This window comes from Juglans microcarpa x Juglans regia, chromosome 1S (assembly GCF_004785595.1).
Source record: "Juglans microcarpa x Juglans regia isolate MS1-56 chromosome 1S, Jm3101_v1.0, whole genome shotgun sequence".
NCBI classification, from domain to species: Eukaryota; Viridiplantae; Streptophyta; class Magnoliopsida; order Fagales; family Juglandaceae; genus Juglans; species Juglans microcarpa x Juglans regia.
In genome coordinates this window covers 23,130,237-23,156,247 of record NC_054595.1, presented here as the reverse complement: position 1 = coordinate 23,156,247, position 26,011 = coordinate 23,130,237, and the positions used below count along the sequence as shown (strand labels likewise).

Below are 26,011 nucleotides of genomic sequence, written 5' to 3'. Positions count from 1 at the left end.
AACAACCACTGCCTTCTTCAGTATTCCCTCAGTCCTTTTTATTTTCCCTTCCCATTTCGTCCAGTCTTCCAATCTGTCTTATATTGTATGGTATTTGTTTATAGATTTTTTAATTAATGATAAATATTACTTTCTATTAATATATTTATAATTATTATTCAATAATTATAAAATAATTTTTAATTATTAGTGGGACTTACTCCTTTATCAAATCTCAAAAAATAAAAATTATTTCATCTCATCTCACTATCTAAACATATATTTTTTTATAAACTATCTCATTTCGTCATGTATATCCTTTTCTGCATTAATTGTTCCTGTACAAACAAATTACATGGAGAAAACATAATTAAAGAAATTAGAAATGGTAACAATTTTACTTAAAAGGGTCACCCTTGAATTACTTCTATAGTACTGTGCGATTACCTTGATGGGGTATTGGCAAAATTCCAAGCCAAGTGAGAGAGCAGCAATTTGTCGAGAACCAACAACTTCATCTATAGGCACGGCATCGCAAATTTCTTTCAGATCATCTTCAGAGAGCTTTATAGCCAAGGAACCAATGTTGTTATCAAGGTTCCTAACTTTAGTTGTGCCTTAGCAATATCAACAAGAAAATACGTCAAACCAGACATATTGCAAGCTACTAAGTTAGCCAAACAAGCACAAACTAAAATTATAACAATCATATATTTACGAGAAAGATGGAAATTACATATAAAAGAGTTTGATTATTACCAGGGATTGGGACAATGTCTCCACCCTGATGGAGAAGCCATGCCAAAGCTAGTTGAGGAGTAGTGCAGGCATGCTTTTCAGCCAGATTGGCAAGTTTCTTATAAAGATTTTTGTTCTCCTCAAAATTTTTCCCGCTGAACCTTGGAAACATAGACTGTGACATGAAATGAATATGACTTTTTTTTTTTTTAATAACAAACATATAACTTCATTAATCAAAAGATGATTACATACATAAATCAAACCACAAGATTTGAGATAAAAAGTCTAAAATACAATCCCACCACATGTTGATACTCTCAACATTTCTCGCATTCTGAGCAAGAGAATGTGCAGCCATATTGGCTTCCCTACAAGCATAAGTAAAAAAAATCCCCAAAACAAGATGAAAGCTGTTTAATCTCAGATTAAAGGCCACCAAATATTGAGCTTGACATACTGTTTTGTTGCAGCGCCTCAATCACTAGTAAAAGGTTTAAAATAGCACATTGCTGCCATAAAAGGTTTGATTTGCTCTAGGGAATTATTCTGCCTTTAGAGGGTTTCTTATAAAGCCGGGGTGCAATGTAATTTGTAGATCCACAGTGCTTACCTAAGTTTGTCTATCAATAAAATGAAAAATAAAAATAAAATAAAGACATATACAAGTCCTAAAAGTATAAGCCTCTCGCATATCTTTTATAAAAAAAATGGACCTTATTATGAAAGTGTGAAAAAATTGTTTTTTCTTGGTAGAGCCCACTTTTTTACAAAAAAATTTGCATAAAGCTTGTGCATTTAGAACTTATCCCTAACATTACTCATAAAAATAAAAAAAGGTACCATATGATGAATGTATATATATATATATATATATATATATGTGTGTGTGTGTGTATAGACGACACATTGATTCCATGACCATAAAGGCAAATGTTTGGAGTAGTTTAGATTAAAAAACGAGTTGAGATGGTTTGTGAATAATAAAATAAAAGTTGAATTATTTATTATATTTTGTGTGAAAATTTGAAAAAGTTGTTTCGAGATTTAAAAAAGTTAAATTGTTTATCATATTTTGTATGTGAATTTAAGAAAGTTGTAATAATAAAATGAGATGAGTTGAGGTGGCATGGGTTTGTGTCAATCTATCTATAAGCTTTTTTATTGACACAACCAACGTTGTGGTGCGTTTTATACAGTGACTTGTATGTAGTATAAATTGTTTGTAGTGTAAGTATCCACGATTGGAGGATTCCAAAACCGCAGAAAGTTGAATACGATGGCTAAAATTTCCATTTTCATTCACATTGACATACCAATACACTCTCCGGGGGCAAGGGCTCAAGAACTGCCTTTCCAGCAAAGAAACCACGACCAAGAGGGCTATATGCAACTATTCCAATACCAAGCTCCCTGTACGTAAACAGGTATACGTGAAATGAGCAACAGAAACTTGATGCAATAACGAACATCGTACGGTGCAGATTCTGTAATACAGTAGATCATCTATTGAGCTAATTCTCCTGGATTATATATATATAAATATATATATATATATATGAACTTAAAACACTGGGTGGAGATAGTAACAAACCGGCAAACTGGGACAATCTCATCTTCGATATCACGGGCCCAAAGGGAATACTCCATTTGTACTGCAGTGATGGGATGAACCGCATGAGCTCTCCTTATTGTGTCAACACTAGCTTCTGATAATCCAATATATTTGATCTTTCCTTCTTCAACCATCTCTTAAGCTCCCCCATCTTCCTTACAGATTAAGTTAATTCCAAACAAAAAATTCAACAAGAACATTGAATCCAGCCTTGTAGATTACAATAATCCATAGAAAGTGAGAAAAAAAAAAGGGGACAAACTTACAGTATCCTCGATTGGGACTGTAACATCGATGCGATGTGGATAGTAAAGATCAATATAGTCGACCTCAAGCCTCTTAAGACTAGCTTCACAGCATTTTCGAGCGTATTCTGGGCTTCCCCTTACCCCATTTTGACCATAGCGACCCCCATCTAACTTGACCAACCCAAATTTTGTAGCCAGTTGAATTTTTTCTCGAGGAAGCTGTTTCAATGCCTGAGAAAACAAAACAATAATGAGTATGATTTTAATTTCTAATCAGTGTAAAAAGGTAAACTTTCCACTACATATTCCTGCTAAAGATGCAATATTTCTCAACACCAGCAGCTCTGGTATAAAAAAATTGAAAACAAGTGGATTGGGTCCGGTTTGTAATAGGTCCAGTTAGCGGTACATAAAATCGAAATTGTTTCGGTATATATATATTTTAAAATTTTATATTATATTATATACAATATATGCTAAATTAATATAACATGCAATTTTAATTTTATGATTCACATCTATTAATCTTATAACATAAAATTAATATAACATTTCATATAATATAAAATTAATTTTATAACTTTTAGTATAATATAAAATTTTAATTTTAAACATGAACAATAATATTAAGTTATTAATATAAGCTTACTTTTTATATATATCAAGGATAAATATATTTTTGTCATACAAAATTATAATATATATTATTTTTTATAAATACATTTTTACACATTTGATCATATATTCTCAACTTATGTACTGCCACACGTGTAAATGATAAATCAAAAAAATCGGGTCGGATTGGACCGAAACTGAAAAAATCAAAAGTTTCGATTTCGGTGATGAGTTGGTCCATATCGGTTTTTAAATTTTTAAAAATCAGTGTATATCAATTCGGTTCTAAAAGTTGTCCAAAACCAAACCAAACGGACTGGTTACACCCCTAACACCAGAAATGATCTAATGCCAGCGCAGAATGATCTTTTTCACTTTTTGTTTTTTTAACACAAGTTAGCTAGGTTCAAACTTCAAAGAGAACATTGAACAGAAAGTACCTTGCCAACCATTATTTCATTGTCATGATCATGCCCATAGAGATCTGATGTATCAAAGAAGGTGATGCCGCTGTCGAATGTTTCCTTCAATAACTGCACATCCAGCCAACGCACCCGAAGCCTAATCTAGAAACCTGCTAAGCAGAAAATTATCCCACGAGGATAAAAACAATGGTCACTGCTTCCGTCTACAACATGGAATTTGTCTACTTCATTGACACGGAATTTCTAGAACTTTGCTATTGGCTCTGAAACTGACGGTTGGGAATTATGAGTTTTTATGAGAAAATGTTTCATAGAGTTTGTGAGTTTATTTTATGTATGTACTTCTCTTTCCTAAATACGAATTGCATAATCAATTATTTAGTTAAAGATTTTCAGAAAAATGAAGTTGGATTTTGAGATCAGTACTGTCTGTTGGAAGATCTTCAACAACAGACTCAATCAACGAAGATGGAGGCTTGATCTCTGCCTCCAATTCAGCCTCAGATGGAAATCTGAATGCAAATCATGCACAGCTACCCAAGACCACGAATCTACATGTTTGGAAAGACAGCTACACACTGGACAGTTGACAATGCCTCTATTACTTTGTTTCCATATAAAAGTTTATTCTTTCCTTTCATATACATTGTAATCTTGTAATTTCCTTTTATTCTTATAATCCCATCTATTATGGGAACATCTGTATATAAACAGCAATGCTGTTTTGTAAATATCATCTTTTGAGTTAATACAATTTTGTTACCCTCTAGTCTATTTTTGCATGGTATCAGAGCCCCTCTGGGGTTAACACATTTTCTTGCTTCCTAATTTCTATCTCATCATGTCGAATTCTGGTCAATCACTACCAAGCATCACTCATTTTATCTCTATCAAACTAGATGCTAACAACTATTTGGACTGGGTATCACAGTTTCTACCTGTGTTACGCAGTCATGATCTCATGGGCATTGTTGATGGCACTGAGCCATGTCCACCAAAGTTTCTTGCTGATGCTTCAGAAAACTTGTCAACTGAGATCAATCCATTTTTTTTTATCATGGCAAAAGAAGGATCAATACCTTCTTAGTTGGTTCAATACCACCCTGTCAGACAGTGTGTTGTCATCTGTCTATGGCTTACACACTTCTAGACAAGTGTGGACCTCCTTGGCAACAAGATTTGCCTCACAATCTAGGTCCAGAGTAGCCTATCTGAAAAGACAGCTTCAGTCCTTGAGCCAGGGATCACAAACCTGTACTCAATACCTAGGACAAGCCAAAATCCTTGCTGATCAACTTACTGCAGCAGGTAAGGCAGTGGATGATGATGATCTTATTTCCTATATCTTGGGAGGACTCAATCCCAATTACACTGCCTTTATCACATCATTTCATTTTGCCACCCGAGAGTCTGTTATGTCTTTTGAAGATTTTCAAGCTGAGCTTTTGAACCATGAGATTCTTATTAGAAATCAACAACACCAACAAACAAATGAGTCAGGTAATTTTGCTCTTTACTCACAAAAGTCCAAAACGTTCTATTATAAAGGAAATAATTTTGGACAGCAAAGGCAAAACTTTCACTCTAAGAAACCAGAAGGGAATAGATTCAAGAGTGAAACAAATCAGGGGAGTGAAACAAATCAGAGGGGTCCCTGTCAAATCTGTGGAAAGATTGGACATCAAGCACTGGACTGTTACCATAGGATGAATTATTCCTATCAGGGGAGGCATCCTCCTTCTTAGCTGGCTGCACTGGCTGCAAGAATGAACTCTGTTGAACCTGAAGAACAACCTTGGTTTGCTGACAGTGGGGCAAATAATCATGTCACTGCAGATTTGGACAACCTTACACTTCAAGAACAATTCAAGGGTGATGAAGAAGTTGTTGTGGGCAATGGTTCAGGTTTATCTATCCTAAACACTGGTTCCTCAACCATTTTTCATTCTCAAAAACCTTTCAAGTTCAAAAATATTCTTCACTGTCCTAATGCAGCAGCAAACTTACTTTCTATTCAGAAATTTTGTGTTGATAATGACTGTTTGTTTAAGCTAACTGACACTCATTTTTTTGTGAAGGACAACCTCACAGGGCAAATTCTTATGCAAGGACCAAGTAGCGATGGCCTTTATCGAATTAATCTCTCCAAGTCCACCAATAAAGTCAAGAAGTTCACCAGATTCCTTAGAATAATAGCAAATGCCACTGTTTGGCATCGTAGACTAGGACATCCTGCTTCCCTTGTCTTAGATAAAGTCAGAAAATATGCTCACATCCCTATTAGTCAGTCCACTAAACAGTTGGTCTTGTGTGAGGCATGTCAATTGGCTAAGGCCAAAACTCTTCCTTTTTCAGATTCTATGAATGTAACAAATGAACCTTTGGAAATAATACATTCTGATCTATGGACTTCTCATATATTGTCTACAACTGGTTTTAAATATTATGTTGTTTTTATTGACAATTTCTCTAGGTTTATTTGGATTTATCCTCTCAAGACAAAATCTGAAACATTTGAGTGTTTTGTGAAGTTTAAATGCCAGGCTGAAAACCTATTGTCTAAGAAAATTAAAACTTTTCAATATGATGGTGGAGGTGAATTTCTTTCTACTCAATTTAAACAATTCCTCACTACAAATGGCATCCATCATCGCATACCATGTCCCTATACTGCACAGCAAAATGGCCTTGCTGAAAGGAAACACAAGCACATAGTTGAGATGGGTCTTGCTCTCCTAGCACAGTCCAAATTGCCAAATACCTATTGGGTAGATGCTTTCAATACCTTAGTGTATCTCATAAACAGACTGCCAAGTCTTGTGTTGAAAAATAATTGTCCATACACCAAGCTACTCAACAAAGCTCCTGATTATTCCTTGTTCAAAGTCTTTGGCTGTGCTTGTTATCCCATTCTCAAACCTTACAACACTCATAAGCTTATGTTCAGGTCCAAAAAGTGCATTTTCATAGGGTATTGTTCAAACTATCGAGGTTATAGATATCTTGATCCCAAGACAGGAAAAATTCTTATTAGCAGAAATGTCATCTTTGATGAGCATTCTTTCCCTGCTCAAGATTGGAAACCATCTCTACAAAAGTCTTCTGCAAAAGATCTTCCTCAACAGGTTAGCACTTTACACTCAAATGATGTTATCTTACTTGTTTACCACACTGCATCGACACAAGGTTCTGAAAACCCTCTCACTGTTTCATCACCCACTGAACCACAAATGCCTTCCACTTCTAATTCTCTTCCAGAACCACCTTAATTCGAGGAACCAGTGGTATCCACAGCATGTACCATACCAGAAACATGTGAAGCAGAAGTCACAGCAATCCCTACTGCAGCAGACACTACTGCAACCCTTCTTGATCCCACTGCTGTTGCAACACATACTATGACTACTAGGTCCATGGATGGCTTTAGGAAAGCTAAAACATTCTCTGGTTACAAGGTCTATTCCTCTACCAAACATCCTCTCATGGCTTTGAACTCTGTGACACCCAACACCAATCTACCAATAACACCTCATCTTTATTCACAAGCCATCAAGTCCCCTCGGTGGATTCAAGCCATGCAACAGGAGTTTAATGCTCTTTTGTCCAATCACACCTGGACCTTGTGGCCAAGACCTACTACCAAGAATGTTATTCACAATAAGTGGGTTTTCAAAATTAAACAGAAAGCTGATGGCTCTTTAGACAGGTTCAAGGCTAGACTCGTAGCCAAAGGGTATGAACAAAAAGATGGGATTGACTATACTGAAACATTCAGTCCAGTAGTCAAGGTTTCAACCATCAGAACAATCTTAGCCATAACTGTCCATTATAATTGGCCCTTGAGACAACTTGATGTCTCCAATGCTTTCCTCCATGGCACACTTGAAGAGGAAGTTTACATAGAACAGCCAGCTGGTTTTAAAGATCAAAGATATCCTCATCATGTTTGCAAGTTGCACAAGTCCATCTATAGTCTTAAACAGGCCCCTCATGCCTGGTTCAACAAGCTGGCCACCACTTGGATTGCTCTTGGTTTCCAAGAATCTAAAGTGGATTATTCCCTCTTTGTTTATCATTTTTCAGACATACACATGTTTTTGTTAGTGTATGTAGATGATATAATCCTCACAGGAAATAATGTTGCAGCAATGACAAATCCGATCCACTGTCTTAAGCATCATTTTGCAATGAAAGACCTTGGTTCTCTCAGTTTCTTTCGTGGAATACATGTTCAAAATCTGATTAATGGCATGCTGCTATACCAGTCCAAGTACACACTGGACCTTCTATCCCGATTCAAGATGATAGATGCAAAACCAGTAAAAACACCTCTTCCAACAGGTTCTCAGCTATCTAAGCATCATGGTGATCCCTTGCAAAATGCTACTGAATACAGACAACTTGTTGGGGCACTGCAATATCTCACTCTAACAAGACCAGACATAAGCTACACAGTCAACCAGCTATGTCAGTTTATACACAATCCCACAACTGCCCACTGGACAGCAGCCAAGAGGGTATTAAGATACCTCAAAGGCTCACTCAACCATGGATTGTTATTCACCAAAGGCTCACTCACTCTCAATGCCTACGGTGACTCAGATTGGGCTGGGAACCCAGATGATAGAAGGTCAACAACTGGCTATGGCATATACCTAGGCCCTTGTTTAATCAGCTGGAGTGCTAAGAAGCAATCTGTGGTCTCTAAATTCAGTACAGAAACTGAATACCGATCTATTGCACTCACTACAACTGAGTTATATTGGCTCAGAATGCTTTTGAAGGAACTTCAAATGCCTATAGCTACAACCCCTACTCTCTGGTGTGACAATTTAGGGGCCCTATCCTTGGCAACCAATCCAGTGTTCCATGCAAGGACTAAACACATAGAAGTAGACTACCATTTCATTCAAGAAAAGGTTGTCAACAGAGACATTACAACCATGTATCTCCCTACACTTGATCAAGTGGCTGACATATTTACTAAGGGACTTACTTCAGCAAGGTTCCTACTACTAAGAGACAAGCTGAGAGTGACTACCTCACCCATCAGCTTGTAGGGAGATGTTAGAAGATCTTCAACAGCAGACTCAATCAACAAAGATGGAGGCTTGATCTCTGCCTCCAATTCAGCCTCAGATGGAGATCTGAATGCAAATCATGCACAGCTGCCCAAGACCACGAATCTGCAAGTTTGGAAAGACAGCAATACACTAGACAGTTGACAATGCCTCTATTACTTTGTTTCCATATAAAAGTTTATTCTTCCTTTCATATACATTGTAATCTTTTACATTTATTGTATTCTTGTAATTTTCTTTTATTCTTATAATCCCATCTATTATGGGAACATCTGTATATAAACAGCAATGTTGTTTTGTAAATATCATCTTTTGAGTTAATACAATTATGTTACTCTCTAGTCTATTTTTGCACTGTCAGCTAGGCCGTATCATGTTTTGATTGAAAAGTATATAAAGAGATTATGTATTTAAAAGTAAACTTATAAATTGACGTGGATTCTTATAATTTATTAAATATATTTTACAATAAAAGTAATTTTAATCTGATATACTGCATAAAACCATGTCAATTTATAAATTTAGTTTTTGGTTGGTTTGGATGGCCAGATGAGATAGTTTGGTATGTACGGAATTTTTGGGTTTGGACATTCAAACAGTTAGATTTTATCTTTATTTCATCTATATATAAATTTTCAAACTCATATCAAATATTTCTGACATGAACAGTAAAACACTTTATCAAATCCTAAAAAGTCAAAACTATTTTATCTCATCTCACTATCTAAACATACATTTATTTACAAACTATTTCATCTCATTTTAATTCAAAAAATTTTACTATTACTCAAAATATCTCATTTCATCCGAACTATCTATCTAAACTGGCCTTAATCATTTTGTGGTTAAAATATTTCTCATTTCAACCATTAACGTTGCTATCGTGGACTTGCGTGAAATCTGTAGTTAGAATTTCTCATTGAAGTCTCTGGACAGTTTTATAATCTGCATATAATTTCGGCCATATGCATGGTCGGTAGAGATTTTAGGATCCTTTAAAATCTGAAAGTGAACGTCCTAAAATCGACTAAGATCCGGCGAAGACCAAGTTGTTTTTTCCAGAACCGTGAAATGGTTCCAAGATCCGGAGAAGAGTTTTGAGTGAAGATTGTACGTGAGAAATTGGTAATCAGGAGACAGTAAAATTGTTTTTTTTTTTGTTTTTCTTTTTTAAAAAAAAAACAAAAAAGGAATTCGAAATAAGTCAACTGCAATGAACGAATGTGTTTGGACGGTAGGAAAAGAAGGAAGAAAGAAAAACAAAAGAAGCAAGCGCACCTCTAATCCTTGACTGCCCAGTTTCACTCTTGGGATTTGGATCTGTGCCTTCTCCTCCATTACTGATCTTGATAATTAGCAGCAAAGCAGGATTGGGTTTGGTTAATACGGGGTGAAGGTGCTGCTCTTTCACACAGACGTTGTATATATATTATCACTCACCACTCTCCTTGTTACTCTTGGAGGTGCTGTTTTACTGTTCATGTCAGAAAGATTATAATTAACTAAACTTTATAAGATATAATAAAAATTCTTTACTTTCTTCGTTAAAGAATTTCACTTTCACATTTCAATTACAAAACAGGTTTCGAACATAGTACATAAGACTTTCCTTTCTTGTATTTTTCATCTTATCATTTTCTTACTTAATTTTAAATTTATTAATTCTATGTCTTCATCAGGTTTTTCTTAATTAATCTAATGAGAATATTAGCACACGTGTCATGGTTAAAAATTTCATTTTTAAAAGAGGTAAAATGCAAAAATATAATATGTAAAAAGAAAAAAAATATAAAAATAAAGCTCAAGGTATTTTAAAAAAATAAAAAAAAAGTGTAAAAAAATATAAAGATGCAACATAAGTTATAACAAATAAAATAAGAAAGAAAAATTATATTTATCATTTCCTACATTCTATATTAATATATGATTTATTATTTTTATTTTTCTATTTGAATATACATATATTAATATATAAATATGTATATTTAAATAAAATGATAAAAATAACAAATAGATATTGGTTTCACAAAGCGGCATGCATAGACTCCATCATTTAATCTATCGAAAGTCAAACTGACAAGGACTCTGCCCAGCTCGCATACTAGGGAGTTTTATTACTCATCATTTATATATTATATATTTAATATAAAAATTAAATAAAATAATTTATAGTATATAAAAATGATAATTACTCATCATTTATATATTATATATTTAATACAAAAATTAAATAAAAAATTAAATAAAATAATGTGTAGTATATGAAAATAATAGATATAATTTTTCATACAAATAACATGAGGGGTGCTGCTTCATGCACATAAGAAGTGGACAGGAGGAGTGTTTTTTATTTAAAGCATATTTTGCCTTTGAACGACAAGATGCATTATCGATCGGATCACGGATGCATCAATATCCGTAACACTATAATTTTTTAATATATTATAAAAAGAAACACGTCAGTACACTCCTTTCGGTGGTTTAGCATTAGCATTTTCTCTATTCTAATATGGGTTCCAATTTGAACAGAACTTGTTACAAATGCTAGCTTTACACTATCCAATAGGATACTGCCACGTTAGCCACTGACAAATTATAGACTGAACCGAGTGTAAATTAAAAATATAGATCGTTTAAGTTGTAAATTGAAAATATTAATTGTTTCAGTGTTATAACCTAGACCTAGTACAAGAAGCTGGTGATAAATGGGATATTATATTATTTGAAAATGAGAAGTTATTTTCCTATGCTTCTTTCAATTGTTACGTTACATTGAGTTACAAAATAAAAATATATATAATAACATGTGCTTTTAATTTGTAATTCCCCCAAAAAAGAAATAATAGTGGGTGACAAAAGATACATCTTCAAAAATTAGCTCTATACCAAACTTTTATTGCAAATGGACGATGTGTTTAAACTTTGAAAACACTTCCTAAGCGTTAGGGTTTAAGAATGATTCATACTTCATTGAGCCTAACCCATTTTTTTATTCCATAACAAAATCAGTTCAATCTATCTATACAAAATTATATTTCTTTTTAAGAATGAATTTTTTTCTTGAATGAAAGATAATAGAATTGAATATAGAAAAGAAAAATCTAATCATTTTTTTTTTTATCATCTTCTCATCATCTTATGATGTGACATTAAATAATAAGGTTATATATAAGTAAAATATAATAAATAATCTCTAATTATTTATAACACATAATAAAATGATGAGATAATACATTGTCAGCTAGTGAGAAAATCTTCCATTATTTAATTCATAGGACTGCTAAAAGACACAAATAAATTCTACAAACCCATAGTGACACTATGCCAAGTCAATTTAATTTGTTTTTTTCTCCCTCCCCTTGAGCCACAATCCCCTCCCCCCTCCCTTCGCCTCCCGCGTCTTCGTACCTAGCGAATAGCCGGCATCATTCGTAAGAGCCAGCCCTAGAAATTAGCCGACATTGTTTCCCATCCTCACAGGCAGCAAACAACAAACAGTTTTACCTTAAAATTATGTATTAAATGCAAAATCAGTTTTTTCCTTCTTTCTTTTTCCAGTGTTTGTAAAATGCTTATTTTGTCGATACTTTTATTTACCGTTTCAGAACATATTTTATAATCAAATAACTACTTATTTTCTTAGAAATAATTTTAATTTTTTTTATAATTCATTGGAAATAAAGTTATTTGAAAGGTTATTTGAAAGGGTAATGCTATGTACCTGAAGCGTACAAGCTATTTTTATGTTTTTTTTTTTTTTTTTTATAACGCAGTTTTAATTTAAAACTTTTAAATAAGTGACATTTCTATAAAATACTACTATCAAATGGTGATTTTATAATTATATAATAAAAATATATTTATTTTCTATAGGCAGACATTATGGTGTGTTTGGATGTTGAAGTGAATTGAGTTGAGTTGAGTTGTGATGATAAAATATTGTTAGAATATTATTTTTTAATATTATTATTATTTTAAAATTTAAAAAAATTGAATTGTTTATTATATTTTGTGTTGAGATTTGAAAAAGTTATAATAATGAGTTGAGATGAGTTGAGGTGAGTTTAATAACCAAACGCACCCTAATGCTCGGTCTCTTTTGTAGTACAGAATATATATAATGTAAGCCTAAAATGTGAAAATTTGATATCTTTAAATTATGAATTGAGGTGATAATAATGCAAAGCTGCCTTGACTATTTTTGGATAGTAATATTGCAATGCCAGCATCTAGGTGGTTAGTTGAATCATTGACGCTCATCTTAACCTCCTAGAGTAGGCAAAACTTCAATAGAAAGTTGTTTAGAAAAATAGAAAAATGATTTTAACAACAATTTTATCAAATCTTTCCACCATATTCAATACCTAATAGTGATTGAACCATTCTGCAAATTTATCTACAAATAGGCGAATACTCAACTCAGAAAGCAATAATCAGTGGAAATTGCATAGAAGGATATATGAGAAACACTACTATGCCGCCACATTTTTACCGATCCATATGACCGCTTGACAAAAATTAAAATTCTTTTTTTTTTTTGGATTTTTCTGCCATCCCACCTTTACCGTTGGGCTTACCACCCAGCCAATTTTTTTTTTCTATTTTTTTCACATTTTTTAATATATTTAAATATTTTTAAAAAATAAAAGAAATACATTAATACACTTAAAATCACTTCCTTAATCATTAAGTAAAAAAAAGGTCAAGCGGTCACTTTGAGCAAAGTGGGAGGCAAAATAGTGTTTTCCATATATATATATAGCCCAATCATTTCAATTTGATATCCATCCAACGGTCAGAAACTCCCCCACAAACAAAAGTTACACCTGAGTCCTAATCATATTCTTTATAAATAAGTAACGGATAGGAATTCCCAGAACATAAAATAATTAGTAACCGTAGAGAAAGATATTATTTTGACCGTGTATTTTATATTTTCACTTTTTTATTATTATTTACAAATATTCTCAATACTTTTAAGATATTTTCACTACCCAAACCAAGCAGTTGCTTGAGTCGTACCAGCTGGAGACTACTCACTACAGATGCTAAATGAGGAGAGACGCGCAACAGTCGTCTCCAAATGTTTTCGTCGCTGTTGTCGAGTTTTAGAGGCATTCTTTGCTAGAACTCTCAATGGAAACAACAAGAGATGGCCACAGGAGCTGTTGTTCCCCTGCAGCAGCAAGAGGTACTTCAGATTCCTTTTTTAGTTCTCAATTCATCTATGTTTGTTTACTTTTTGATCCGTTAGTTTTATGTGAAATTTACATTTGTTTTGATTTCTTTCACATCAATGGATTGAATTTGCAATCGGCTTTTATTTTATGGTATGATTTAGTTTTTTATCTATTAGCAAAAGAACTCTTGAGAAATTCACTCTTGAGAAATTCTATCTTAAAGGTGAGATAGAGAAAAGGTTTCCATTCCTTATATACATGCAACTACATGATATATGAAGCCTATAGCAAGGCTCTGTACAACAAGCTAAACTTACGTATAAAACGGAGTATATATAGCTGAACTTCCAAACTAGTTTTCGTTTGTCTTGCAATTATCCCGGTGCATTGGTTGCGGAGTGATATGATCCTCTGTTTTGCTATTTCTAGAGTCACGATATCCAATGGTGAGATAACGCTGTCATTAGCTGGACTTGAGACATTTGGATTTTAATTTCCATAGTAGAGATCTGATTGAATCTAAAGGGAAGTTTTCTTTTGGAACCAATTTGGATTATTGATTCGTAAGTTTTTTCTTAATCAATTCGATAGAAACATATAGATATAGTTTCATTTTATTCTTTTTTAGTCAAACGTAATTACTAATTTTCTCATTTCATTTTCTGTGTGAGGGATTGCTGAAAATTTTTTTGCTTTGGCTGCCGGAGTCCCGGCTCTGTAGCGTAGAGAGAGAGAGAGAGAGAGAGAGAGCGCTTATTCTTCTGCTTCTTCACACGCCCATAGGTCGGTCTAATTCTTCCTTCTTCTCGACTCACTTATTTCATCGCAATGATTTCCATAAAAGTTTTTGTGACTAATTACTACTATGCCAGATTCAAATATCCAAGAAATGTATAAGTGTTCCCTTTGTGATACTGTTTTTTCTAGTTACTTTTGGTTAATTCAATAGGATTATACTGTACCAGTAATGTAGTGACATTTTATATAGACTGTTTTTGTTTGTTTTTTGAATTTTATTTTTGCACTGAAAGGGAAAAAAAAGATACGCACACAAGCTCATCTGTTTTTGATGCTTTTCTAAACAGGTGTTTTTTCTATTTTGAATCAGTGAGAAGTATTCAGCTAAAATAAATCTACAAAAGTCAAAAATGGACGCTAGGTAGTAAAATTTAACTTTCTTTTTGAATTCTTTCCAATGTTCCACAAATTCTTTCCAATACCGGGAAATCGACTTCCGAGTGTTAGGGCTTTCATTTGCTACAATCATGAAAGCTGAATAGAAAATAGTACGAGTTTCTAGGTTAATCATTGCATCTTATTTTGTGGATGAATTGCTCATCTATTTTTTTTTTTTTTTTACTAATCAAGTTTGCATAATTATAAATAAGAGGTTTCAGTTACAAAATAAGAAATATCCTTACCACTATCAATAAGTACAATACTAGAAGATAAAATAGCTACTGAAATGTGACCAATTATACTATTAGTTATGGTCCATTGTGCTACAGAATTACTCGTCTATTGTTTTGAAGTAGTTTAGTGACATTATTTTGGCTTCTTTTTTTTTTTTTCAACCAAATCTTGGTACTCTTATTTTTGTTTTGTTGTTCTCTTGAGTGGTTGCATTGCTGTTTTTGTGTGGATAATCTCACGAAGTGTGGAAGTATATGCATTACTGTGCAGTAAAAGGGATCGAATACATGCGTGCATTTATTGATTACTTCAATAGTGTGGGTCAACTTTGGTGTGATTGATACTTATAAAAAACACTAGTAGTAGGTAACGTCCACCGAACATTTGCCTAATTTAATTAATTAAAAATATTATCATATTTAAATTATATTAAAACTCTAATTATTTATATAGTTTTACTTTTTTAAAAATATTTAACAAAAGTTTAGTATTTATTTAATGATGAAAGATTAATATTTTATAAATTAAATTTAATAATTTATTTATGATATGATATTTATATGTTGATTATTATCTATTTTAAATTAATTTACATCAGTATTTAAATTTTTACCATTAGATCAAATTTGAAGACTTATGATGAAAGGTTGGATTTAAATCTCAAAAACTTTCTTTTCCCTTCACTTTTCCTTTCTCCCTCTCTCTTCTTCCGCTCAGCCATGCGCCACCGTGCGGTGTCACCGACCACGTTACCGACTTCCTCTCACGTTGGCGACCACGCCCTATCGTCGAAGCCCCTTGGCAACTCCTTCCTTAGCTGCATGCGAGTAACCCGAAATGAGTCTCAACGCACGGGTTCTCCACCCTTGTGCCACCGTGGCTCAGCCCCTGCTCCACCAAGCACCACCACCAAATTCCCTCACGCTGTGGACCACTTCCATGGAACTCACTACCGGTAGCTCCTCCCTAGCCCCACCACGTAGCACCTCTACACACACGAGTTTCTATCCGTAGCGCCGCCATTAGCCAAGCCCAAGCTACCGCACCACCACGACAGCCTAAATCTGCCGCCTACAACTCACAATGCCACCACCAGCCTTCCATGGCACCTCCCCTGCTCCTGCATGCCCAGCCCTCTACCTCTCCCATTTTGTGATTTTGAAGAATTAGAATAATTTACAGTGAGTTTGTGATCATCCTACGGTGATTTTGAGATGATTTCGATGAGTTTGGTATGTGCTTGCTGTGATTTTGTGATTTGTTGTTGTGATTTTGTGATCTGTTACGATAATTTTGTTATATTTTTGTGGTGATTGTGTGATTTGTTGTAGTGATTTTGTGATATGTTATGGTGCTTTTGTGGTATTTTGTGAAGAATATTGGTTTGAAGACGTAGAGAGGGACGAAGAAGAAAAGCGTAAAATAAGAGTATTGTTCATCATTATTGTTCATATTGTTCATTACTGTTTATTCTGTTCATTGGACGATAGATGTTTTTAAGTATAAAGAGAAATAAAAAAAACTTTGGTGTGATTGATGTAGCACAAAAACGATATAGAATACATTTTGCCGTACGTTTAAACATTTTTGATAAAATAAATATGGTCCAGTTTAATGTCTCGGACAATGAAATCACTTTTATTAATTCAGACTAACTAGTTTGTGTTTCTAATTCACACTTTTCTCCCTTTTTGATTTTGCATTCAGTTGACATAAAATTCACTTTATTAATTCAAGAACAATTATAATCCTTTTTCCCATAAGATCCTAAAAGGATAAGTAAACTATGTAGTTAAATATTTGGATGATATGTACATGTTCTACGAGCATGCGGAGCTCTCTCTATTGAAATTATATTTAGGAGGAACTTCAATTAGTTGTAATAGACTCTAAGGTACTTTTTTCAATGCATGTACTTATTTTGCAAGGCAATTGCCTTTTTTTTTTTTTTTTTTTTTTTGGCTTCATGGCCAATATCTAAATAGGACATCTGCAATGGTGTGGGGTTTAGTAGCTGAGTGCGCGTGAGTTTGCATGTGTGCGTGGTTGTGGGCTTGTGTTATTAGATTGAAATTGTATGTAGATTTAGATCTAACATCTACAAGTTTTACAAGCATGCAAAAGGTATCGTGTCTCTTACATTTTAGCAGTGCTTTTTCATTTTTTCTCTCTGTTTGGCTTTATGTGTTTTATTTATTTGGTTGAAACTGTATCCTAGAGGAATTCCAATTAGTTGTAATTAGGATTTAGATGTGCTTTTTCTCATACACTTACTACTTGCAAGTTCCTTTTTTTTTTCTTTTTTTTTTTTTTTTTTGCATTACAGACAATATCTATGATAAGAACATATTCTTTGGCCTTTTTTTCATCGTATAAAAGGTGCATAAATTTTGCTAGAGCAGTCGTGTCTAACATTCTGATGACTTCTCATCATCTTTTTATATTATTTATTATCTCATCATCTTTTTATATTATCATGATTTCATCAAATCTTCATCTTCATAACTATCACTATCCATCTAGTTACATCATTTTTCATAATCTTTATCACCTTATCTCATCATAATTTTATATTATTATTATTGAGACCATCCTCATTAGTTTCATCATTGGCATTACAATGTCTCTATATGAGAAGTTAACTGTTTAGAAAAAGTCGTCATATAAAAGATTAAAATAAAGTTGCATTAATGCTCAAATGAATTTTAATCAAAGTTTGACAATGATGTTTGTATATTTGTTAAAGAAACTTAATTCATTTTTTATTTTTTATATTTTTGTTGTCAGTGATATTTATTGTTATTGTGTGTATATATATATATATATATTTTAATTTGTTTGTAGTATTTGCAAAAGATTTTTTAATGATAGGTTTGTTAAGAGACATATTTTGAAGTTGATTTAAATTACATGTTTGATCTACTATTAATTATTGCTTTTATCGAGTAGATATCTATTTTTTTTAAAATTAAAATAAGTATTGTAAAATATTGTATTGCTATTCTCATTCTCTAGTATTATCATCATTGGTGTTTTACTTGCAAAGTATATATAGACTATATTGCCTCTTATATTCTCATATATCATCTCATCTTTCATCTCATATCTCACCTGTCTCATCCCATCTCATGAATCTCTCATCTCATCTCATATCACATGTCATGTCATCTCTCATCTCATATATCAACTCATCTCATTTCTCATCTAATCTAATATAATCTAATCTCATCTCATCTTATTTCATTTTTCTTATCTCTCATCTAATTTCTTATATCATCTCATCTTATCTCATTCTCTCATCTCATATCATATTTCATCTTATCTCTCATCTTCTCGTATCTCATATCTCATTTCTCATCTCATCTGTCCCAAACTCCCGGTAGCAAAAGAACAGTAAGAAGGATGCAGACTCCATGGGGTAGACACTGTTTCTCCACCCCCCCACCCCGGGCGCCAAACTCCAGGTAACAACTTTCAAGTATGAGAAAAGCTATCTGATACCTAGACTCTTTCATTATTTACTAATTTTGGCATCAGAGACTCTCCAGCCTCAATGTCACCCTTTCCTAGTTTCTTTCTTTTCTATTTTGGCAAGCCTAGTTCTGAAGACTTTGGCATTAGAGACTCTCCAACCCCAATGCCTGTGACAACCTATTCCAGACAACTTAGAAGGGACACAAAGGAAGCTATGGAAGCAAGACCGAAAGCTATGGAGGACTGGATGACGAATTTGACTGACAAGGTGCAAACACTTCTCAAAGAGAATGAGGAGCTCAAAAAGCCTTAATAAGGGCATAACGAGGAGGCGAAGCCCAGCGAAAGTGAGCATGTGGGGTCCCAAAACACATGAGCTGGAACAAACTTGGAGGAAGAGAACATGCAAGACAAGCTCTACAATCTCAAAGGAAAGTACGAAGAGATTGCAAGGAAAGTGGGCACATCGTCATCGGTGGACCAACTGCTCACAAACACTGGTCTACCCTACACGGAAGAGGTGATGGTTGTGCCCTTACTGCCAAAGTTCAGGGTCTCAACCATGGAGATGTACGATAAAGGAAAGGACCCCCTTGAGCACCTGGAAACCTTTAGGGCTCACATGACGATGCATGGTTTCCCGAGGGAGGTGGCATGCAAGGCGTTCCCGCTGACCCTAAAGAGGCAAGTACAAGTATGGTCCGAGTCTCTAGTGCTTGGTTCCGTAGACAGTTTTAGTGAGCTGGCTTGACTATTTTTGACCCAGTTCATGTCAAGTCGATGAAGGTGACGCCCAGCAGCGTACCTTCTCACCATCAAGCAGGGAGAGGAGGAAAAACTGAAGACATACTTTGTCTCGGTTCAACAGGGAGCGCATGACCATTGATGATTAGGACAAGAAATTAACCATGGCGGTGCCTTTGGGAGGGGTCTGGCTGCGATCCTAGTTCATGGCCGAGCTAGCTAGGAGGACTCCCATGAAGAAGAAGCTGGAGCGAGCAGAAAGGAAGGCAAGGGCCCCAGCTAAGGCTTAAGGCCCACGAGAAGCCAAAGAAGAGCTCCCATGACAAGAGAAGGGAGGAAGCTCCTACAGGGGGATTGGGACCTCACTTCGATCGACCCATGTTTACCATCCACAAGATCGACACATTCGCCGTCCGCTAAGACAATGATCGAGGCATTGTTCGCACTACTGCACATACCGTAGGTCCACCTAGCATATTACCTAGGATTGCTTCTCCCAACAAGGGAGGAGGGAGCATGCAAAATGGACGAGACAATGTTACCCCCTTCCCCTTCCCCCTCGGCGCTCGGCCTGAAGGCTGGAGCAAGAAAGGAGGAGGGGAAGATCGAGGGAGAGGAGCGCGGACCGTAGATCGATGTAAAAGGTAAGAAAGCCCTTGGTAACGACCACCAGCACGAGGGCCGCAATTAGTTCGCCCCAATGATGCGATTCCAACAGAGCATATCCAATGATGCGATGTGGAAAATAAATAACTGTCTGACACGAAGTAATGATGAAATGATTGAAGGGGCGCCATTTAATGTAGAACAAAATCGTCAAAATACAGCCATGAGAGCTGGAGACAAACAGTTGCAAGGTACAGAGTAAAAATAAAAAGGCCACTCGGGCATAGTTGGGGAACAGGAATGCAACAAGCGAGCACCTAGAAGTCTGCAAGCCCTACCCTGAGAAAGAAAAGATCGCGTAGTCTCAAGTGCAAAAGTTGATTAAGCGAGGGAGCAAAGGTAGAATTCCCCTCGGACCCGTCTGAGAGTAATTGGCAAGGTAACTGTAAGGAGATTTTCTCCACTTCACAAGCCCACTGGGCCTCAGCCCAATACCAGGCCAGCGGCCGTAGGGTCTAAACTTACCAATGAAGAAAGGCGCATATAGGGAAGAGTAAACATATGGCTAATGGGACAGATAGGTCTGACATATCTCGACCGTACTCTAATCATGGGAACCTGTATAGGCAGAGCAGGGAAAGGTGGGGAACCCTTGATCCTGTGACAAGGGAGCATTGGAGGATCACCAAAGACAAAGCAAGTCAAGGAACTACGTCGCATTAATGGCACCACTACCCAAGCTACACTCTATATTAATGACGTCGTCACAGAGTCACGTCACATTAAAGGACTCTGACAAAAGGAATAGTACGAAGGGTACAAACTCTATGGGGCAGACAAGATCTATCCCCCTCCCAGGCTCTTGATATAAATAGCAACTCCCAAGTACGAGTAACGCTCTCTGATCCCTAGACTCTCTCACTTATTTACAAACTTTCAAAAGACTTTATTGACTTTGGCATCGGAGACTCCCCGACCCAAAGGTCACCCTCTCCCAGATTGCCTTCTTCTCTATTTTCGTAAGCCCAAGTTCTGAAAATCTGAGTTGCTGGAACCTGATCCAAGGGCGTACAAAACACGACGTTATTTAACACTAGGCTTAGCATTATATGTTATTATACTAGTGTTATGATACATTTGTACACATGTTAATTATTTATTATACATTAATATTACATGTTACTATACATTAGTTATTATACATTACTATTACATGTTATTATTCTCTAGTTATTATACTTTAGTTATTATACATTAATATTACACGTTATTATAAATTTATACATTTGTCTTTATAGTATTATACATTAATATAATAGTATTACATATTATTTTTATAGATTAGTATTAAATGTTATTATACATTAGTATTACAATTAGTCTTTTTACATTAGTATTACAAGTTATTGCATTAGTAAATGTTTACATATATATCATATACTAAACTATTATTAGTCAATTTAGTCAATTTATATTATAGTATAAATATATTATTTTATAAAATAATCATTTCATTCATGCTATTATTGAATTTAAGTAGCTATATAAGCTATAGTTATATAAAATATATGATGCATGTATAGAAAAATACATATATTTTTATAACATATGCACAATATCGGAGGTGGAGTCGGATGTCGGAGGCAGAGTCGAACTCGGTTAGACTCCCCCTTCGCCTTTGACTCTGACTCTGACTCTGCTTTTTTAGGGAAAAAATCCTCCAACTCCAACTTTGAGTCGGAGTCGGATTGACTTTGAGTCGGAGTCGGATTTCAGATTTTTGCTCAGCCCTAATTGCAGGCAACCCCAAATACTTTTCATAACTTCCATTGGGTAAAACTCATGCTGCTTGTAAAATCTGGTTCTTGTATGTTGAGCCAGTATTAGTGTTGAAGAAGATGGAGGTTTTCAGCTTGTTTAAGCATTGGCCAGATGATACTAAACATATTGCTAAAGTGGATGGATGTTAGTTTACCTAAAATAATAGTAGTATTTTAGTATTTTTTTCATAAATATAATAGACTCTATAATAAGTGGTGTGCTAGATACTAAGTTTATAAATAATATAACTAAAAAAGTAAAACACTTAAAATTTTTTGTCCAAAACACCGTTACACTTGGATTAAAAATGAAATACAAAAGATGTAGGACCTCTGTTAATGTTCAAAAGGATAAGCAAATAGAAATTAGACGATAGGGGGCATCAAAGTTGATGTTTTAGTAATAATTCAAGTTATGGATTGAGTGACTGTGATTGGAAGCCTCAATCACTACTGTGGCATGTTTGATGGAGATGTTCATTAGCTTTATCCTCTGAATCTTTGATTAGGAAAACAAGAAATATAGTCAGAAAGTTGCAATCAGACGGACGGAAGCTTTGGCTACACAAATCCTTGACACTGACACATGACAGGTATCAATGCATGAGGTTTTGCTTGCTAAAGGTTGTCTAGATAACGACGTTTCAGCAACTTGGGCTACGTGTCAGCTTCACATGTTAGTCGTGTGACATTGAATTAGGAATTGGAAGATCAACAACCGAAGAGACAAGGAGTGCTATGGTGAGGCCACAAAGGTGAGGGATTTGTGGTATGGAGGTGGCCGAAAAGAAATGGATCAGTTCATTTCCATCGTAGAGCAAAAAATGTTGGCAAAACATGGATACTATGCTGTGAGTTCAATCTTGAAGAAGATACGCAACAAAGAACTCCATGTTTTTATATAGAACATGTTTTCCACGGTTCCTTTTGCTGCATTGTTCTTGAACAAACCAAAATACATAGAGAAAGCATAAAGAAATTGGCAAATATTCTATTTTGATGGGGTATTAGCAAATTTCCAAGAAAATTGAGAAAGCGCAGGTGCTGATCGTTCGCCAAAAACTTCATGAAAGGGCACCGCCTCACAAATTTCTTTGAGATCGTCTTTAGAGAGCTTTACGGACAAGGAACCAATGTTGTCATCAATGTTCCCAACTTTAGTCGTACCTAACACATCGATCAAACCAGAAGCATGAGGATTAGGATATATATATATATGCACATATACAATTAAAGAGAGTTAATTATTACCTGGGATTGGGAAAATGTCCTCGCCCTGATGCAGAAGCCATGCCAAAGCTAATTGAGCAGTAGTGCAGGCATGCTTTTCAGCCAGAATGGCAAGTCTGCTATAAAGATTTTTGTTCTTCTCTAGATTTTCCCCACTGAACCTTGGAAGGAAAGCTGGCTGCGACAAGAACAAGAATATGACTTCTAGAAGAACATTATTATGTCTTTAGAGGTGTTGGAAAGCCGGGGTGCAAGGTTTATGGACCCGCGGTACTGCCTTGCCTAATTCAGCCGATATTAAAAGATTATACCTTGAATGATTAACGCTTAAAAGTACCAATTATTCATTTGCAGTATACACGACAAACTGACTCCATGAAAGCAGAAATTTATGGTCACGTGTAAATTATCCATTTGCAGATACATACCAATAAACTCTCCGGGGGCAAGGGCTCAAGAACTGCCTTTCCAGCAAAGAAACCACGACCAAGAGGGCAGTATGCAACTATTCCAATGCCTAGCTCGCTGTAAGAAAACAGGTACTGGAAATAAGCAACAGAAACTTTATGTGAAAACAAACATTGTAGTGCACTGATCTTTTGATCTAATTCTCCCGGATTTGAAGATTCTGAAGGCCACATTTTCACCCATGTATATAAACTAAACATTTTTGAGAAAAAACTAAAACACAGCTGGGTGGAGATGGTAACAAACCGGCAAACTGGAACTATCTCATCTTCGATGTCACGGGTCCAAAGGGCATACTCCATTTGTACTGCAGTGATGGGATGAACCGCATGAGCTCTCCTTATTGTGTCTGCACTAGCTTCTGATAACCCAATATATTTTATCTTCCCTTCCTCCACCAGTTTCTTAAGCTCCCCCATCTTCCTTGCAGAAGTTCATTAAAAACAAAACATGCATCCGACAAGAATATTGAATGTAAGCCTTGTACATATTAAGGAGTAGGAAGTACTGGAGGACAAAATCTTTTGATGCTTACAGTATCCTCGATTGGCACTGAAACATCGATGCGATGTGGATAGTAAAGATCAATATAGTCGACCTCAAGCCGCTTAAGACTGGCTTCACAGCATGCCCGGACGTATACAGGGCTGCCCCTAGCAACATATTGACCATGTCCATCCCAGTCTAACTTGACCAAGCCAAATTTAGTAGCCAGTTGAATTTTTTCTCTAGGAAGCTGTTTCAAAGCCTGAGAAGACAAAATAAGAATGATTATAAAATGAATCACTCCAGAATGTAAACTTTCCACCATACGTTTGCTGCAAACGATCCATTTCTCAGCATAACTTCAAAAAAAGAAAAAAGAAAAACCTGCAGGACTTTGTTGGATGCATGAATGACACACTGATCGTATATGCATGATGATTTAGGTTCAAACTTGGGAAACGAATATATATTAAAGATCAGTACCTTGCCAACCATGATTTCATTATCATGATTACGCCCATAGAGATCTGACGTATCAAAGAAGGTGACGCCCCTATCGAATGCTTCCTGAATAACTGCCCGTCCAGCTTCATGAGAAAGAGGACTGTTGTATACTCCGGATAGTCCATAGCACCCGAAGCCCAATCTAGAAACCTGCTCATTTATATAGCAAGAAAAAGGATCACGATGACTATGAGAAAGCTCTGGTCACTGACATTTGTAAATGATCTAATTGTTTTATATGACTTCTCCATTGTCACTGCAGATTGCTTTTTCCAGTCTCGTAATGATCAAATTGCTTTTTCTTGCTTTTTTCCAATGATATCTCCGTTGACACTCGATCTGTCAAATTTCAGTTATTCGGTGATCATATTGAAGACATTGCCTAGATTGTATAACCAAAAGTGCTGGGTTTACAAACACATCTCATAAAAATAAATTTATAAATTGACTCAATATAATATATTAAATTTATTTTACAAAAAAAAAAATGTTATATAATATGCATATCATATTATATCACATCACACAGCTTATAAACTATTTTTGTAAGATAGACCAATTAGTATTTCTCTTCCATTATCTACAATCTAATCTTTGTGCACTTGGTCATTTAGGAAAAACCACCACACGCTACTAATATCTAAGAACCTGAAAGTTCTACACGACTGATGAGATCCTAGCTTGTTGAATAGATTTCCAAGAGATCTAAATAAATAAATAAAGTACGGATGGAAGAGTAGGTAAAATATATACAAGAAATGACAATGGAAATTAGAAAACCAAAAGATCAGCAAGCTCACCTCAAGTCCCTGACGGCCAAGTTCCAGTCGAGGGATTTGGATGGGGCGGTTCTCCATGTTTATACTTTACTCTCTACAAGGAAGTGGAACCGGTGCTTAGAGATTTGAAGAGTAGTACGATCAGCCAGCTGCTCTGCTCATGATCCCATCCATCTCTAAGCGAAATGATTTTAGTACCCACGCTTTTGTATCAAAAGTCAAAACACATGTTTTAGTGTTTGGAATACTTTTATCAGATGGTTATTATAAAATAAGTAAATTAAGACTGGATAAAATATGTCAGATAATAAAATTATTTTTATAATAGAATAAATTTACCAACTTAACGTATTACATAAACTCACGTCAATAAAAATTTATTTTTTTATAATCCGTACGTACCTTAAGGTTACATTCCCATTTTTATTTTATTTTATTATTTACTTATTATTATATTCATTCAATTCCACGACCAAACCTTCTGTTACTAGTTACTAACTAACTAGTTACTACACGTTTGGAGCAGGGGACCATTTCGTAGACCCATTTCATACGACACCGTTTATGTTGACATCTTTGCACGTACTTTGAAGTCTGAACGGCCAC

General features: G+C 35.1%; 2 protein-coding genes and 1 pseudogene across 4 annotated transcripts; 1 reads left to right on the top strand and 2 right to left on the bottom strand.

Moving 5' to 3' along the window:
* Nucleotides 1-422: 422 nt before the first annotated feature.
* On the bottom strand, nt 423-10,109 carry LOC121245872 (annotated as a pseudogene).
* A 3,621-nt stretch (nt 10,110-13,730) lies between these two features.
* On the top strand, nt 13,731-23,347 carry LOC121245895. Its single transcript, XM_041143804.1, has 3 exons — nt 13,731-13,892; nt 22,448-22,531; nt 22,639-23,347. The coding sequence occupies exons 1-3, from the start codon at nt 13,747-13,749 to the stop codon at nt 22,841-22,843; spliced, it is 435 nt and encodes a 144-aa protein (XP_040999738.1). The 5' UTR covers nt 13,731-13,746; the 3' UTR covers nt 22,844-23,347.
* Nucleotides 22,812-25,616, bottom strand: LOC121245864 (perakine reductase-like). 3 transcript variants are annotated; one of them, XM_041143755.1, is made up of 8 exons: nt 25,427-25,616; nt 24,894-24,965; nt 24,507-24,776; nt 24,172-24,384; nt 23,883-24,055; nt 23,597-23,693; nt 23,190-23,346; nt 22,812-23,105 (listed from the first exon to the last, which is right to left on the bottom strand). In XM_041143755.1, exons 1-8 carry the CDS (start codon nt 25,481-25,483, stop codon nt 22,930-22,932), a joined length of 1,215 nt encoding a protein of 404 aa, XP_040999689.1. In that variant the 5' UTR covers nt 25,484-25,616; the 3' UTR covers nt 22,812-22,929. The 3 variants fall into 3 exon arrangements, with proteins under 3 accessions (XP_040999689.1, XP_040999690.1, XP_040999691.1); XM_041143756.1 differs by having other exon boundaries at nt 24,606-24,776; nt 25,427-25,611; XM_041143757.1 differs by lacking the exon at nt 24,894-24,965 and having other exon boundaries at nt 24,606-24,776; nt 25,427-25,608.
* Between the last annotated feature and the right edge of the window lie 395 nt (nt 25,617-26,011).